General features: G+C 49.6%; 1 protein-coding gene across 1 annotated transcript; it reads right to left on the reverse strand.

Moving 5' to 3' along the window:
• Positions 1-3,108: 3,108 nt before the first annotated feature.
• Positions 3,109-6,755, reverse strand: LOC123169627 (probable transcription factor KAN2). Its single transcript, XM_044587495.1, has 6 exons — positions 5,951-6,755; positions 5,756-5,832; positions 4,886-4,931; positions 4,549-4,741; positions 3,680-3,740; positions 3,109-3,574 (listed from the first exon to the last, which is right to left on the reverse strand). Exons 1-6 carry the CDS (start codon positions 6,486-6,488, stop codon positions 3,446-3,448), a joined length of 1,044 nt encoding a protein of 347 aa, XP_044443430.1. The 5' UTR covers positions 6,489-6,755; the 3' UTR covers positions 3,109-3,445.
• Positions 6,756-12,281: the final 5,526 nt, after the last annotated feature.

Raw genomic sequence — 12,281 nt, forward strand, 5'->3', positions numbered from 1 at the left:
TTCGAGGAGTTCCTCGACCACATAGAGTTTAATCGAGGTGGGTCACACGTGGGCATGCCCCCACTGTTCGCCGCACTTGAAGCATAAGCCACGGGCACGCCGGTAGTTGTGGATTGTCTTGAGCTTGGCGGAGTCGGTGGATGCGGCCTCCATGCCGCGACGATTAGTTGCCCCTGATGGCACGGTAGATCGCGTTGCTTGTGATGGTGGTAGCGGGAGGGCGTCACTCAAGCGTGTGGCCGCGTCGGTCGACCTGGGCGCGTGCTGTCGCGGGAGGGGGACATCGTGCCCCCCGTCTACCACTTCTTCCTGGAGTAGAGCTAGCATGCAAGCGGTGTCCAGGTCCGGCAGGCGTTGCACCAGCACCATCGCCTTGATATCCGGCCGCAGTTCCTCGACAAAACTAGTCAAGAAATAAAATGGGTGAATAGTGTTTGAATATGAACTCAAATGATTTATCAGTACTAGGAAATACCTTACAGATAGATGCATAGCAATAGCGAGGGGTATATGGGCCGCGCTACTGGTAATTAGTACTAGCGATGGGTATAAACCCCTCACTTCTACTAAGTGGTCTCCACCGTGCCCCTCAGGACATGCCATAGTAGTAACGAGGGGTATAAACCCACGATACTACCAAGTTGATAGTAGTAGTGCGGGCTATAAACCCACACTGCTACTAAGTGGTCTCCACCGTGCCCTCGGAACATGCCATAGTAGTAGTGAGGGGTATAAACCCCACGCTACTACTAAGTACAGGGTTTTTTAACAACCCTAAAATACCCATCTCCTCCCCCGAATCCCTCCTCTCTTCTGTCCCTCTCCCCCTCTCTACATAGGCTCTCCCATGGCACTCCTGCCCATGCGAGCCTCCTCCATGGCGCCCAAGAGGCGGCCGCCTCGTGCCGCTAGCATCCAGGAGCTCGTCGGCCTTCCCCGCGCCTCCATGCCACCACACCGGAGCACCTCAGCACTGGCGACTAGCCCCGGTGCTCCCTCCATCTCCTTCCTCTCTCCCTCGTTTGTCTTTTTCCCTCTCCCCTCTGGTTTGACTCACCCTCCCATGTCCATCCCCGTGCAGGTCTTTGCCATGGACGACCGGGAGCTCTCTGCCTTGGCCGCGAAGAGGAGCCCCACACCCTCGCCTTGCTCTGCCCTGGATCCGGTCCTCTCCAGCAGCCGCTGCCAGATCTGGTCTGCCACTGCCCATCCGCACCTTTGGCGACCCCTGCCGTCATTGATTCGAAACGTTGCCATTGACAGCAGGCATGGGGTCGAGATTTTTTTTGCTTTTGAAATTAATAGTAGTAGCACGGGCCACAGACATGCACTACAGATAATTAGTAGTAGTGCGGGTGGCACCCACGCTACTACTAACACACGTAGTAGTAGCGTGGGTGACACCCGCGCTACTACTAACACACGTAGTAGTAGCGTGGGTGACACCCGCGCTACTACTACCAGTTAGCTGTAGCCAGCTAGTAGTAGCCCGCGCTACTACTATATATTTAACCCGCGCTGCTAGTAGGCTTTTCCTAGTAGTGTATGGTCAACTAGAAATTTTCTATATAATCAGCTATAGTGGATGACTGCCGCACAGTGTAAACTGTCTGATGAACATATTGTGTCGATCACGGGCAAAACGTGTGCAGACTAGAGCCGCAAATGAATCCAATCATAGTCCGAGACTTTCTTTTAGGTCAATTGAAGACAAATCTAGGCAGATCCAAAGAAACTGAGGGCAGCCATGGGCACCCAAAATGTCCAGGGGATGCCAAACATCTAAAAAATACTATTCACATAATGTTTTCCATAGGTTGGGGTTCTCCCCGAAAACTAAGGAAATGCGATGGACGAATGTGCTTGCCCCAAACCCGGCAGTAGCTGGCTCGCATGCGCAAATGGTGTGAGGAGAACAGTAGGGGAGGGAATCTTGGACTGACTGTTGGCTGGGAGTGGTGGCGGCGTCTGAAATGACGCCACCGACAACCCCCGCGCGATATCAAAGACACCTGGTCCGCAGACCCGTGGATCGTCCCGCCCGCGCCTGCCTCGGGCCCCATTGGAGTGCCAAGCATCGCCGAGGCTGGAGAAGTTCCCTTCTCCGTCAGGAGCGCCACCGTAGGAGCTGACGACGATGGATGTTGTGCCCGCTGCAGCGCAGAGACTGCCGTGCTGAGATCCACGACGTGCTTCTCCTGATCTGGACGCCAAACGGCGAGTTCGTCAATCTTGGCGGTCGAGGCTTGGATCGCCGCGATCGACGTGGAGTGGGCCATCAGGGTGGAGTCCAGGCGGTTGAGGAAAGCTTGGATCGAAGGATTCATGGCTGCCAAGTCGGATCGCTCTTGCCACAAACGGCGCGTCTCGCCGTCTCGATGAACTGAGTCAGAGTGTTGCACAGAAGGAAGGTGGAGTGGTCTCTGATACCAGGTGATAGGGAAGAAGTAGGGTTGGATCTAATCTCTATCTCTCGATCACGATATTTAGATCTCGATTACGACTCATGGATACAAGAATTGGACGAACAGAGAGGAGAAAGGGGAATAGGGTATGTAGCCGCCGCCGTCCGTTGATCCACTTGATGCCTTCTTCATCGGGAGGAAGGGGTTAAGTTGTTGTGCGTCTTGTTGGGTTTCACTGGGCCCAGTCCGGCCCGGTCACCTTGTGTTGGCCTTGGTCACGCGTCGTGGGCGTCCCTCTCCCGCCCCAGCATGTCAGGCGTGCTGACACAGAAGAGCGCGAGGAGAGCGTGTTGTTCAACGGAAAAAACTGCAAGATCTCCTTTCTTTTTTTTTCGTCTTTCTGTTTGACGATCGAGATGCACCTGCTTACTAAAAATTCTGGGAGACAAAAAAAGTGAAACTAACTGCATGGACACAGATGCACGTACGTACGTAGCTGAACATTTCCATAGACTACGTGCACAGTATTGTTGGATGCATAACCCGCAGTAGTACATGCATATCATATCGATCAACATATCTTGCCTCTTTTTTCATCACTACCATGAAGAGCTACAAAAGCCACAGTACTCTATCTGGCAAGCAAAAAATTAAAGCTCCTGCATGGCATGTCATGGACATGTGCACGATGCAGTGGTACGTAGAAAGCATGCATGATTCACACCCTTTAATTCGTTTCCTTCCTAACTGTCTGGCTACTAGTACAGCTCAATCTTACCACTACAGAAAGAAGAAGAAGAGCCCTTTTGATTGCCCTAAACATGAGACACATTTCCACTAGAAAAGGCTTGCTTTTCATTGGAGATCGACCTAGGTACCCCTACCTATCTTTAGCTCCTCCTTTCCCCTGCCATCCGACACCCACCTTTCAACAGCCAAAGATGGTATTGGGGCCATCCTAATGATAAATTAACTAAAGTAACTCCAATTCTTGCCGACGGCGATGGATCGATTAGGCTACAGTTGACGCCGACAGTTCTTCAGCTCCGGCGTTGGTGCGGCCGCCCTAGGGTGAAGTCAAGGTTCGGCGCGCTTGCGCTGGACGTCGTCTCTGACAGGCAGGAGTTCATGTCTGATAGGATCTCTAGGCTCTTGGACTGCATATGATCCTGCATCCACGTTAACAATTAATTTCCCATCTGTTTGAACTTTGACGCGTGCACACTATTTGTTGCTATTTATGCTAACGGAAACAGGTTAATTAGCTGATTTACCTTGAAAGATTGCATGCTTTCGTTGTTGGAATCACAAGGAAAGCCTGACCAATCCTCCTCCCTGCACATATATCCCGCACCAACAAGTGCAACTCAAGTTAGTACTTTCCTATCCATTTCCCGGAAATATGACAAGAAAATGTGGGGACAAGTCAATACAAGTTGTTCTGCCAACAAACAACGCCTTTGTAATTACTAACAGCAGGCATGGGTGCACAATGAGGTCATAATTGAAGCATTTATTTGTCTAGGACTAGGAGATCCATGACAAAACCATTGCTTGTCTCCATGAGAGTAGCTACGGTACTTTATGATGATATTAACAAAAGGGGTTGCCCCCCTGTTCCATTAAATATGAAACCATCAGAGTTACAGCATTCAGGCCGGCTTAAGTAGCATGCCTAGTCGAGTAAAACGGACAGACCAAACGGCTGTTCCAAAACACTAGGGCGCAATGTATACTCCCAGTTCGTCCTGATATCACATTTACTTGGAACTGATTCTAAGTCAGGGTTTACAAAAACAGCCGGGATGAGCATGCGGGTAAAAGATAAAAAGAGGCATTTTTTTACTGGCCAACCTAAAGTATAGCAAAGCCCTCTTAAGTCAAAGAGAGCACATGACAGTGTGAGGTGACATCAATTGAAAGGCCAGCTCGCTTAATCCACGAGTTTTACTTAAGCCAGTTGTCTTTACTAAAAGTAGTTTTTACATATGGAGCAGGCACATAATGTGAAAACTAGTTCTCCTGCTGATAGTTTTATCAGAACTACTAGTACTACTAGGGATTACTACTACATAAAAATTATCAACACAGGCTCCTCAGACAATTAATTAAGCTATATATTATGTGATTGTGTGATGCCTACCTTGAGGAGCTATTCCACAGGGCACCACCATGAGTGGCACCGGCGCCGATGCTCCTGTCATCGTCGTTTGCAGCAAACCTTCCATTCCGTGTGGCCGCTGCCACTGCCTCAGGCCTACCGCCGCCTCGCAGGTCAAGCAAGTTGTCGTCGCAGATCTCGCCAGACGACCCGTTCTCGAAGCCGTCAGCCTGATCTGCTTAACATGGAACACACATCAAGAATGGAATAAAATGGAAGGCTGGAGCAGGTTTTAGTTGGCATCTATATATTCCAAAGGGAGCAAATAAAACCATTACTAGCATCAATCACACATTATGGACATGCATGTACTATTCACCTGACGAAGCTGCCGGCCTTTCGGTATTCTTCACAGTCCTGTACATCTGCAGCAACAAAGGAAAAGAAAAGATACTCATGTAATTTAGCATCTAACTTTATCATTATCTCGAAAAGTCTAACTTAACATTTACTAGCTGAGCAGAGAGATCAAATCATGAAGAATCCACATAGTAGTAGTTGGCAAATCATAAGATTTGCAGATGTGCGAAAGATCATGGGGGCTGCTGCCTGCTTGTCTAGTCTAGCTAGCCGCAAGATTTGACATGACTGCTTAAGAGGGCTGGTAAAACCAATCGAGGAGGAGAAGAAAGGAACCCACCTTCACATTCGCATTGTACAGTTGATCATGTGTGTGATGTGCGTGCCTGCCAGCTAGAGCTAGTAGGTTAGGCCGGTTAGCTAGCTAGTGTGTCATGCCATATGCTATGGATGTGAAACCCCACGCCCACAGCATGGAGGACTTGACCTAGCTGTGCAAAGGAGGAGAAGTTTCCATGATATTACAAGAGATGCAGAACAAGACAGGGGTGCCACTGTTGCTGCTTAACCACATCTGCCCCGCTCTCTCTCTCTCTGCCTTTATTTCTTCCTTTCACTTTGATCGGTTGCATGCATGTGGGCTGGTACAGCATTGAGCAGTGTATGGTAGTAGTAACTAGCACTGCTACGGCAAAGCAGACACAGGAGAGGAGAGAGACCCAGGAGAGATGCACAGATCCATGTCCATGCATCTGTTTCCATCTCTCATCTTAGTCTCACTCAAGAGGATTAGCAGTTCAATCAAACTTAGTGAACGAGCTACTACTAGTTAAAGGGGCATTAATAAGTGTTGAATGCGTGAGTGGTAAGGTTTATGAACATGGGTTACCTGCAAGTGAGATTTCACATGAGCTAGGGTGAGATCCTTCACATCCATGAGTTCAAGAACTGACTTCGGCGTCGCCCCTGGAATTTTACATCGCCACAACAAGATTAGGCAAAAGCGACCTTTTTTCTTCCACAAGAAGTCGTTTGGCCAATATAATGGCGATCGAGAGGGATAGGCAAGGTAGCGAGTACGTACTCTCGTGGCCGCCGAGAAGCTCCACGGCGTGGACAAAGCGGGAGTGGAGCGAGGACGTCCACCGCATGCGAGGCGCGCGTGCGGTGCGCTTCGGCGCCGGGAAGCCGACGAGGCGCGCGCCACACCCACCGACGCCGCGGCGCCAGGCGCCGGCGACGTGGCACGGGTCGCAGTAACACGGCGCGGTTGCCGCGGCTGAGGGGCCGCCGTGCGGAGGCGGGGGCGGGAACGGCGTCGGGTAGAGCGGCACGCCTCGTATGGGCCGCAGCATGGCGCCGTCGGGGACGGGGTGGTGATGGTAGTACAGGCCGCCGTGCCCCGGCGCGCCGGCGTGGTGGGGCGGCAGAGGCATAGGCGGCATGGGAAACGGAAGCTGCAACGACACCGCCATGGCCGGGTTCCCGCCGATGTTGCTGTTACTCGGGGGGCCGAAGAACCTCCCGCCTATAGCCCGGTGGTGATCGTGGCCTAGTGGTGCTGCACTCGCGGGGAGACCGATCTGGAGGGATAGATCCGGCTGGGAAGGGAAGAGCTCCATTGCGCGCACTCTCTCTCTCTCTCTCTCTCGCCTTCCCCCAAGCAGCTTGGTTGTGTGTTGTGTGTGTCTTCTCTTCTCGGGAGCTCTCTCTCCTTTCCTGTCTAGTTTCCTGGTAGAAGGATGGACAGTCCACTTTGAAGGAGTGGAAGAGAGAGAAAAAGACAGGCCCGGGGTAGAAATGTAAATAGTGGTTTTGGGGAATATGTGAGGAATAGTGCTTTGTCTGTTTGAGAGAGAGAGTGAGTGAGTGAGAGAGAGAGAGAGAGTGAGTGAGAGAGAGAGAGTGAGTGAGAGAGACAAAAGGCGGGGCAGCTGAAGCCTGCAGTAGTTATGGAGGGCAAAGTGAAGTTTCCCAGAAAGGGTGGGGTTTGTGTGATGGGTTAATGATGATGCATGCCATCGGATTCTCACGGTTTGAGCAATTGACAAGAGATATATGAGTAGTATGAGGAAAGGTTCCAAGCGCCGGCGACGTGGCACGGGTCGCACTAACACGGCGCGGTGGCCGCCGTGAACTCTACCTGGTTTTTCGCACGGTTTAGGTAGTTTCTTTGGCGAACTTGTCAAGGCATCTCCAAAACGGATCCTTGAAATGTCCGCAACCGTTCGGATGGCATGGTCCGAAAGTGTTTAGCCATCCAATGCGGGTCTGTGTCGGTTCGCCGATATGTCCGGACGCACTTTTTTTCGCAAAATCAAAACAAACTTTAAAGGCTTTGCGGGAGTCCGAATAGCAGCCACATAGGACTGCGACATCCCCAGCTCACCCAAAACCCCTTCCTGGCCCTACCCTTCCATGCTCCAATCTTTCTCTGAATTCGGTTTCTCTCTTGCATCACCGTTCCACCATCCTGGTCGCACCACCATGCCCTTGCTGGAACTCGACTACTCCGTCTCTTCAAACGCTAAACCCGGGCGTCGCCGCAATGTCTGAAGCAAGAGGGTGACCAGGTTTGCTCGGATCTCTTAATTGCATGCATTGGAGATGAAAGAACTGCTGAAAAGTTCTACAAGGGCAATATCGGGGTCATGTTAAGAAGCCCACCATCATTCTTGAAGCAGCCGCATCACACGATCTTTAGATTTGGCACGCTTTCTTTGGCAATCCAGGGCCTGACAATGGCATCAATGTGCTGCAGCGATCACCATTGTTTGGTAGGTTTGCTGAAGGGAAAGGTCATCCTTGCCACTATACTGTCAATAGCCATGAATACAATATGGGCTACTATCTGGTTGTTGGTATCCATCCTCCGTGCGCTACCTTTTTCAAGACCACCTCCGACCCAATAGGTCAGAGAAAATCTCACTTTGACTAAAAACAAGAAGCAACTAGAACGGATGTTGAGGAGGCATTTGGAGTTCTACTGGCATGTTTTGTAGTTGTTCGTGGACCTGCTAAATAGTGAGATTCGGAGACATGGTAGAAGGTGATAACATGTTTTGTGATCACGTACAACATGATAGTCGAGGATGAGGGTCAGGATGCCGTCATAGGTCTTGAATTTGAGAACATGGGTGATCTTATCGAACTTCCAGACCAGAATCCGCCACATTTGATGAGTTTCTTAAAATGCATCAACAAATTCGGCATCGAGCAACTCATGAGCAACTGAAGTAAGATTTGATTGAGTATCGGTGGGCGGCACAAGGGAACAACATTTTTGGAGTGTAATATTTAATTTGGAACTACTGCTTCATTTGAACATTTTTTTAGCCAAAATGGAACTAGATATGCTGCTATTTTGAGCGTGCAGATGTATGTGAACTTTAAGAAATAATTGGGCCGGATGTATGCGGCTAGCTTTGGATGGCCGAATCCGGCATCCATGTCTGTGGACGGATGCGGTGTCGGTTTTGCAGGTCAGCGTTGGAGATGCCCTTAGGGCATCTGTAGCCATCCTCCAAAATTCAAATATGGGGGTAACTTTTTGGTTCGGGGAAGTAAGAATTGTGTAAACCATCCCCAAATGTTTAATCCCCCCCCCCCCAAAATAGCTTTCATTGCCCATATTTTCCTAGTCCAACCTGCAACTAGGATAGGAGTGGCAACTTTCTCAATAAAAATGTGGAAGAGCCCGCGTGTGTCGGCACCCAACCCGCCCCGTCGCCACTAGCGACCGCCGGCCAACACTGCCCATGCCGCCTCCCCGCGGCCTCGCATCCCTCCTCCACCCGTCTCTGGAGATATTCCGATGAACTTTGTTTTTCACTTTTCCAACTTTGTCACCGTCTTCGGCACGACGGAGTTTCTCACTTGCCTCCCTAGTCTGATGGCGCTCCTCCCTGGGCTCGTGCAAGGCACCACCACACGTGGAAGAGCACCTATAGAGGAACAAATCACGTCCACACCATCGTGCCACAAGGAAAAGGAAGATTAGAAGAACCCATTCAGACAAAGAAGTGCCCAAATCTTGCTACTTGGCTATATCCTCTGGCTCGCTAGAGCACCCCATTAGCGGCTCATATGGAAGACATGTGCACCGCTGCACATTCACATCTTCAATTTGCTGGGAACACTAGATCGGTATTGGACTACCGACCATCTTGCCTGCCATGGCCTACCACAACATGCAACTTGTATCCTCTGCGGTTAGGGAATGGAGTCCATGCACCACCTACTCATCGTCTGCCCATTCTCTCGCTAGGTTTTGGCATGATATTCTCGTCTGGTGCAGGGTGACAGCCCCCTTGTCGGTTGCCTCCATTGACTTCCTCGACTTGTGGGCCCCTGCCTCTACGACTCCCCGACAGGGCTACGCGAGGGACTGGCCTCTACCATCCTTCTCATGGCATGGTCCCTTTTGCCTCATCATAATGCATGTGTCTTTAACACAAGCGCCCCTCCACCGCATTGGTGGTTCAATCCACCAAGGAAGACGCTTGCAGTTGAGCTCAGGCGGGAGCTAAAGGCTTAGATAATTTGATGTTGTGAGAGTGATTTTTTTGGGTTTTAGGGGTTGAGCATCCTCTTGTCTTCTGCTCTCGTAACCTCCTCTATTTCTTGTGTGCACGTAGATGGTTGTGGCCTCATACCATGTTCACTCTTTTCTACCTATCAATGGAATGATACGCCTCTACATATTCGTGAAAGAAAAGGAGTGCCCAAATCATGGCCACACGTGTTGTTTTTCTTCAGTACCATTACCGGTTTGCCAGCCACTTCGGCTGTGCGACCTCCATTATGAATTTGGTTGCAAGTAGGCGTGCTATCTCCTCTTCTATCGCCATTCTCTTCTCTGTAGCAAAGCGGCGCAGGGCCTGTTTTACTGGCCTGGCATCCTTGCGGATGTTTAAGCAGTGTTTGGCCTTCTCTACTGGCACTCCTGGCATGTTGGTGGGCTTCCATGCGAATATGTTCGAGTTGGCTCGAAGAAAAGCGAGGAGCTATGCTTCTTGGCTCTCCAAGAGGTCCCCGCCGATTGTCACCGTTTTGTTAGGATCTTCTGGGGTGAACCTGGAACTTCTTGGTCTGTCTGGCTGGTTGGAAAGTGGGCCTGGGCCTCGGTTTTTGGGGGAGCTTGGCCTCTGATGGCCCTATCCGCTTTCTTATCTTGGTGAGCTCGGCAGAGGCCAGGGCGGCCTCGATGAGCTCCATGTTTGACACTTCGGCCTTGTAGGCCTTCTCCGTGCTTCCCCGTAAGGTGATCGTACCGTTCGGGCCTGGCATTTTTAGATGTAGGTAGGCGTGGGACGGGACTTCCATGAACTTCACGTATGCGGGTCTGCCCAAGATCGTGTGGTAGCCGCTCAAAAAAGGGGCCGACCTCAAATTGGATGGCCTCACTTCGGTAATTAGATTCGTCTTCGAAGACGACCTGTAGCGACCAGACCTCAAATGGTCTGTGCTGCTGTGCACCAGTGTCATCCCTGGATCAGTAATGCTGACACGCACAGTACAAATGGAGGATTTATAACAGAGTAGCAATCACACACTTATTACATCGAGTATCTCCGAAGAGATTAAGTATGATAAACATGGCTTAAGGCCATCTAAAACGATAACAGCGGAAGACTTGGAAGATAAGTGAGTCCATCAACTCCAGCGGCATCACTGAGTATAAGACCACGACCTAAGGCACCTTACTCGTCGTCTGAAAAGTCTGCAACATGAAACGTTGCAGCCCGAAAACGGGTCAGCACATAGAATATGCTGGCAAAGTAACACATAGAGGATAATGAACAAAAATAAGGCTATACTACATGCATATACGGCTGGTGGAAAGCTCTATGGTTACAGTTTTGCGAAAAGCCAATTTTTCCCTACTGCAAAGGAATAAATTTTATTTAACTATCATGGTGGTTGTGAAACATTGAGATGGTTGACAGCATCTCAATCCCAATTAAGAGTCATCAATAACCCAGCAAAATTAATTAAAAGTAACATGGTGATGAGATTCACATGATAATCCAAGTACTAGATACTCAAGTTGTCCATAACCGGGACACGGCTAACCATGATTAGTTTGTACACTCTGCAGAGGTTTGTGCACTTTTCCCCACAAGACTCGATCTCCTCCATTGGATTACTCGCACTACATGGTGTTTGAGTAACGGATGACCGAGACACAGTCTTTCAGAAGTGTTTGCACCTTACGTATGGATAGACAGTTACACCTACTTTCCCCTACATCTGCTAGTCTACCACTGTAAGAGTTCACACAACTTAGTCAACTATGCTAGAGCCCATAATAGCTTGCGGCTGCACACGGAAGTTTCTAGCATGAATAATCTCATGATCCCTTTGAACCTGGGTGGCGGTCCAAAAGAAAAACAGGCAATCCTGGAATACCCAGGTACCTCAATCCACCCAGATGTGAGTTTTAGTTGCCACCTTAAGTAAACCATTAATTAACAATCTCACATCTGTCATGGAAATCTCTCAAACCCAATCCACGTCTACAAGCATAGCATGGCAATATAATAGCAGCGTAGAAGTAACTCCCAAGGGTTTGATAAATAAAACAGGTAATAGGTACTACCTCCACTACTTCCCAATAGCCACAATTTAATTAGATCCTAATCATGCAAGTGTTTGAGGAAAATATATCTAATGCAATAAAAACTGGGTATGGAAGGTATATGATCAAAGTGTTACTTGCCTTGCTGATGATCCGCAAAACCTAGCGATTCGAAGTAACAAGCGGCACACTCCGAGTACTCTATCGCAAACAAACAAGCAAACAATAAGTACTCATCTAATGCACAGGTAAAACTCGAATGAAAGATCCAACCAGAAAGTTCAACTTAAGAACTCCGGTTTGCAAAAAGAATCAACTCGAAAGAAGCAACGAAAGTCAAACTGCGAAAGAAAGAAGCTTCGTTTACTAATCTGGATCTAGGTCAAATTTTACAGTAGCAAAAACTTGTTTGAGTAGGTTAAACGGAAAGAGAATTTCGAGACGAAACTCTAGGCGCTTGAATCGCCTGATTCCGATAAACGAGCGAGAAGTTAAACAGAAACGAAGATTCGATCAGAAATCGAATCTGAGAAAATAGCGGAAAAATCCGACGAAAAAGAAAAACGGATGAACGGTTAAAGAACGGACGTTCGTTAACAGAGAAAAACCGACGAACGCATTCATTAAAACGAACGGTTCGGTGAACGCTCGCAAAATAATAAAACCGAAAAAAACCGATTTAGGTTTTTTTTAAACGAATGGTTTTTTTAAAAGAAAACCGGCAACCGAACGAGCGGCGAGGTACCTCGTCGGGGCGTGCTCCGGCGGGGCTCCGGCGGCTCGGGGCGAGGGGCGGCGAGGGCGCGGGGTGCGGGGTGCTCGGGGCGAGGGGCGG

The sequence above is a fragment of the Triticum aestivum genome, chromosome 7D (genome assembly GCF_018294505.1).
Source record: "Triticum aestivum cultivar Chinese Spring chromosome 7D, IWGSC CS RefSeq v2.1, whole genome shotgun sequence".
NCBI lineage: Eukaryota > Viridiplantae > Streptophyta > Magnoliopsida > Poales > Poaceae > Triticum > Triticum aestivum.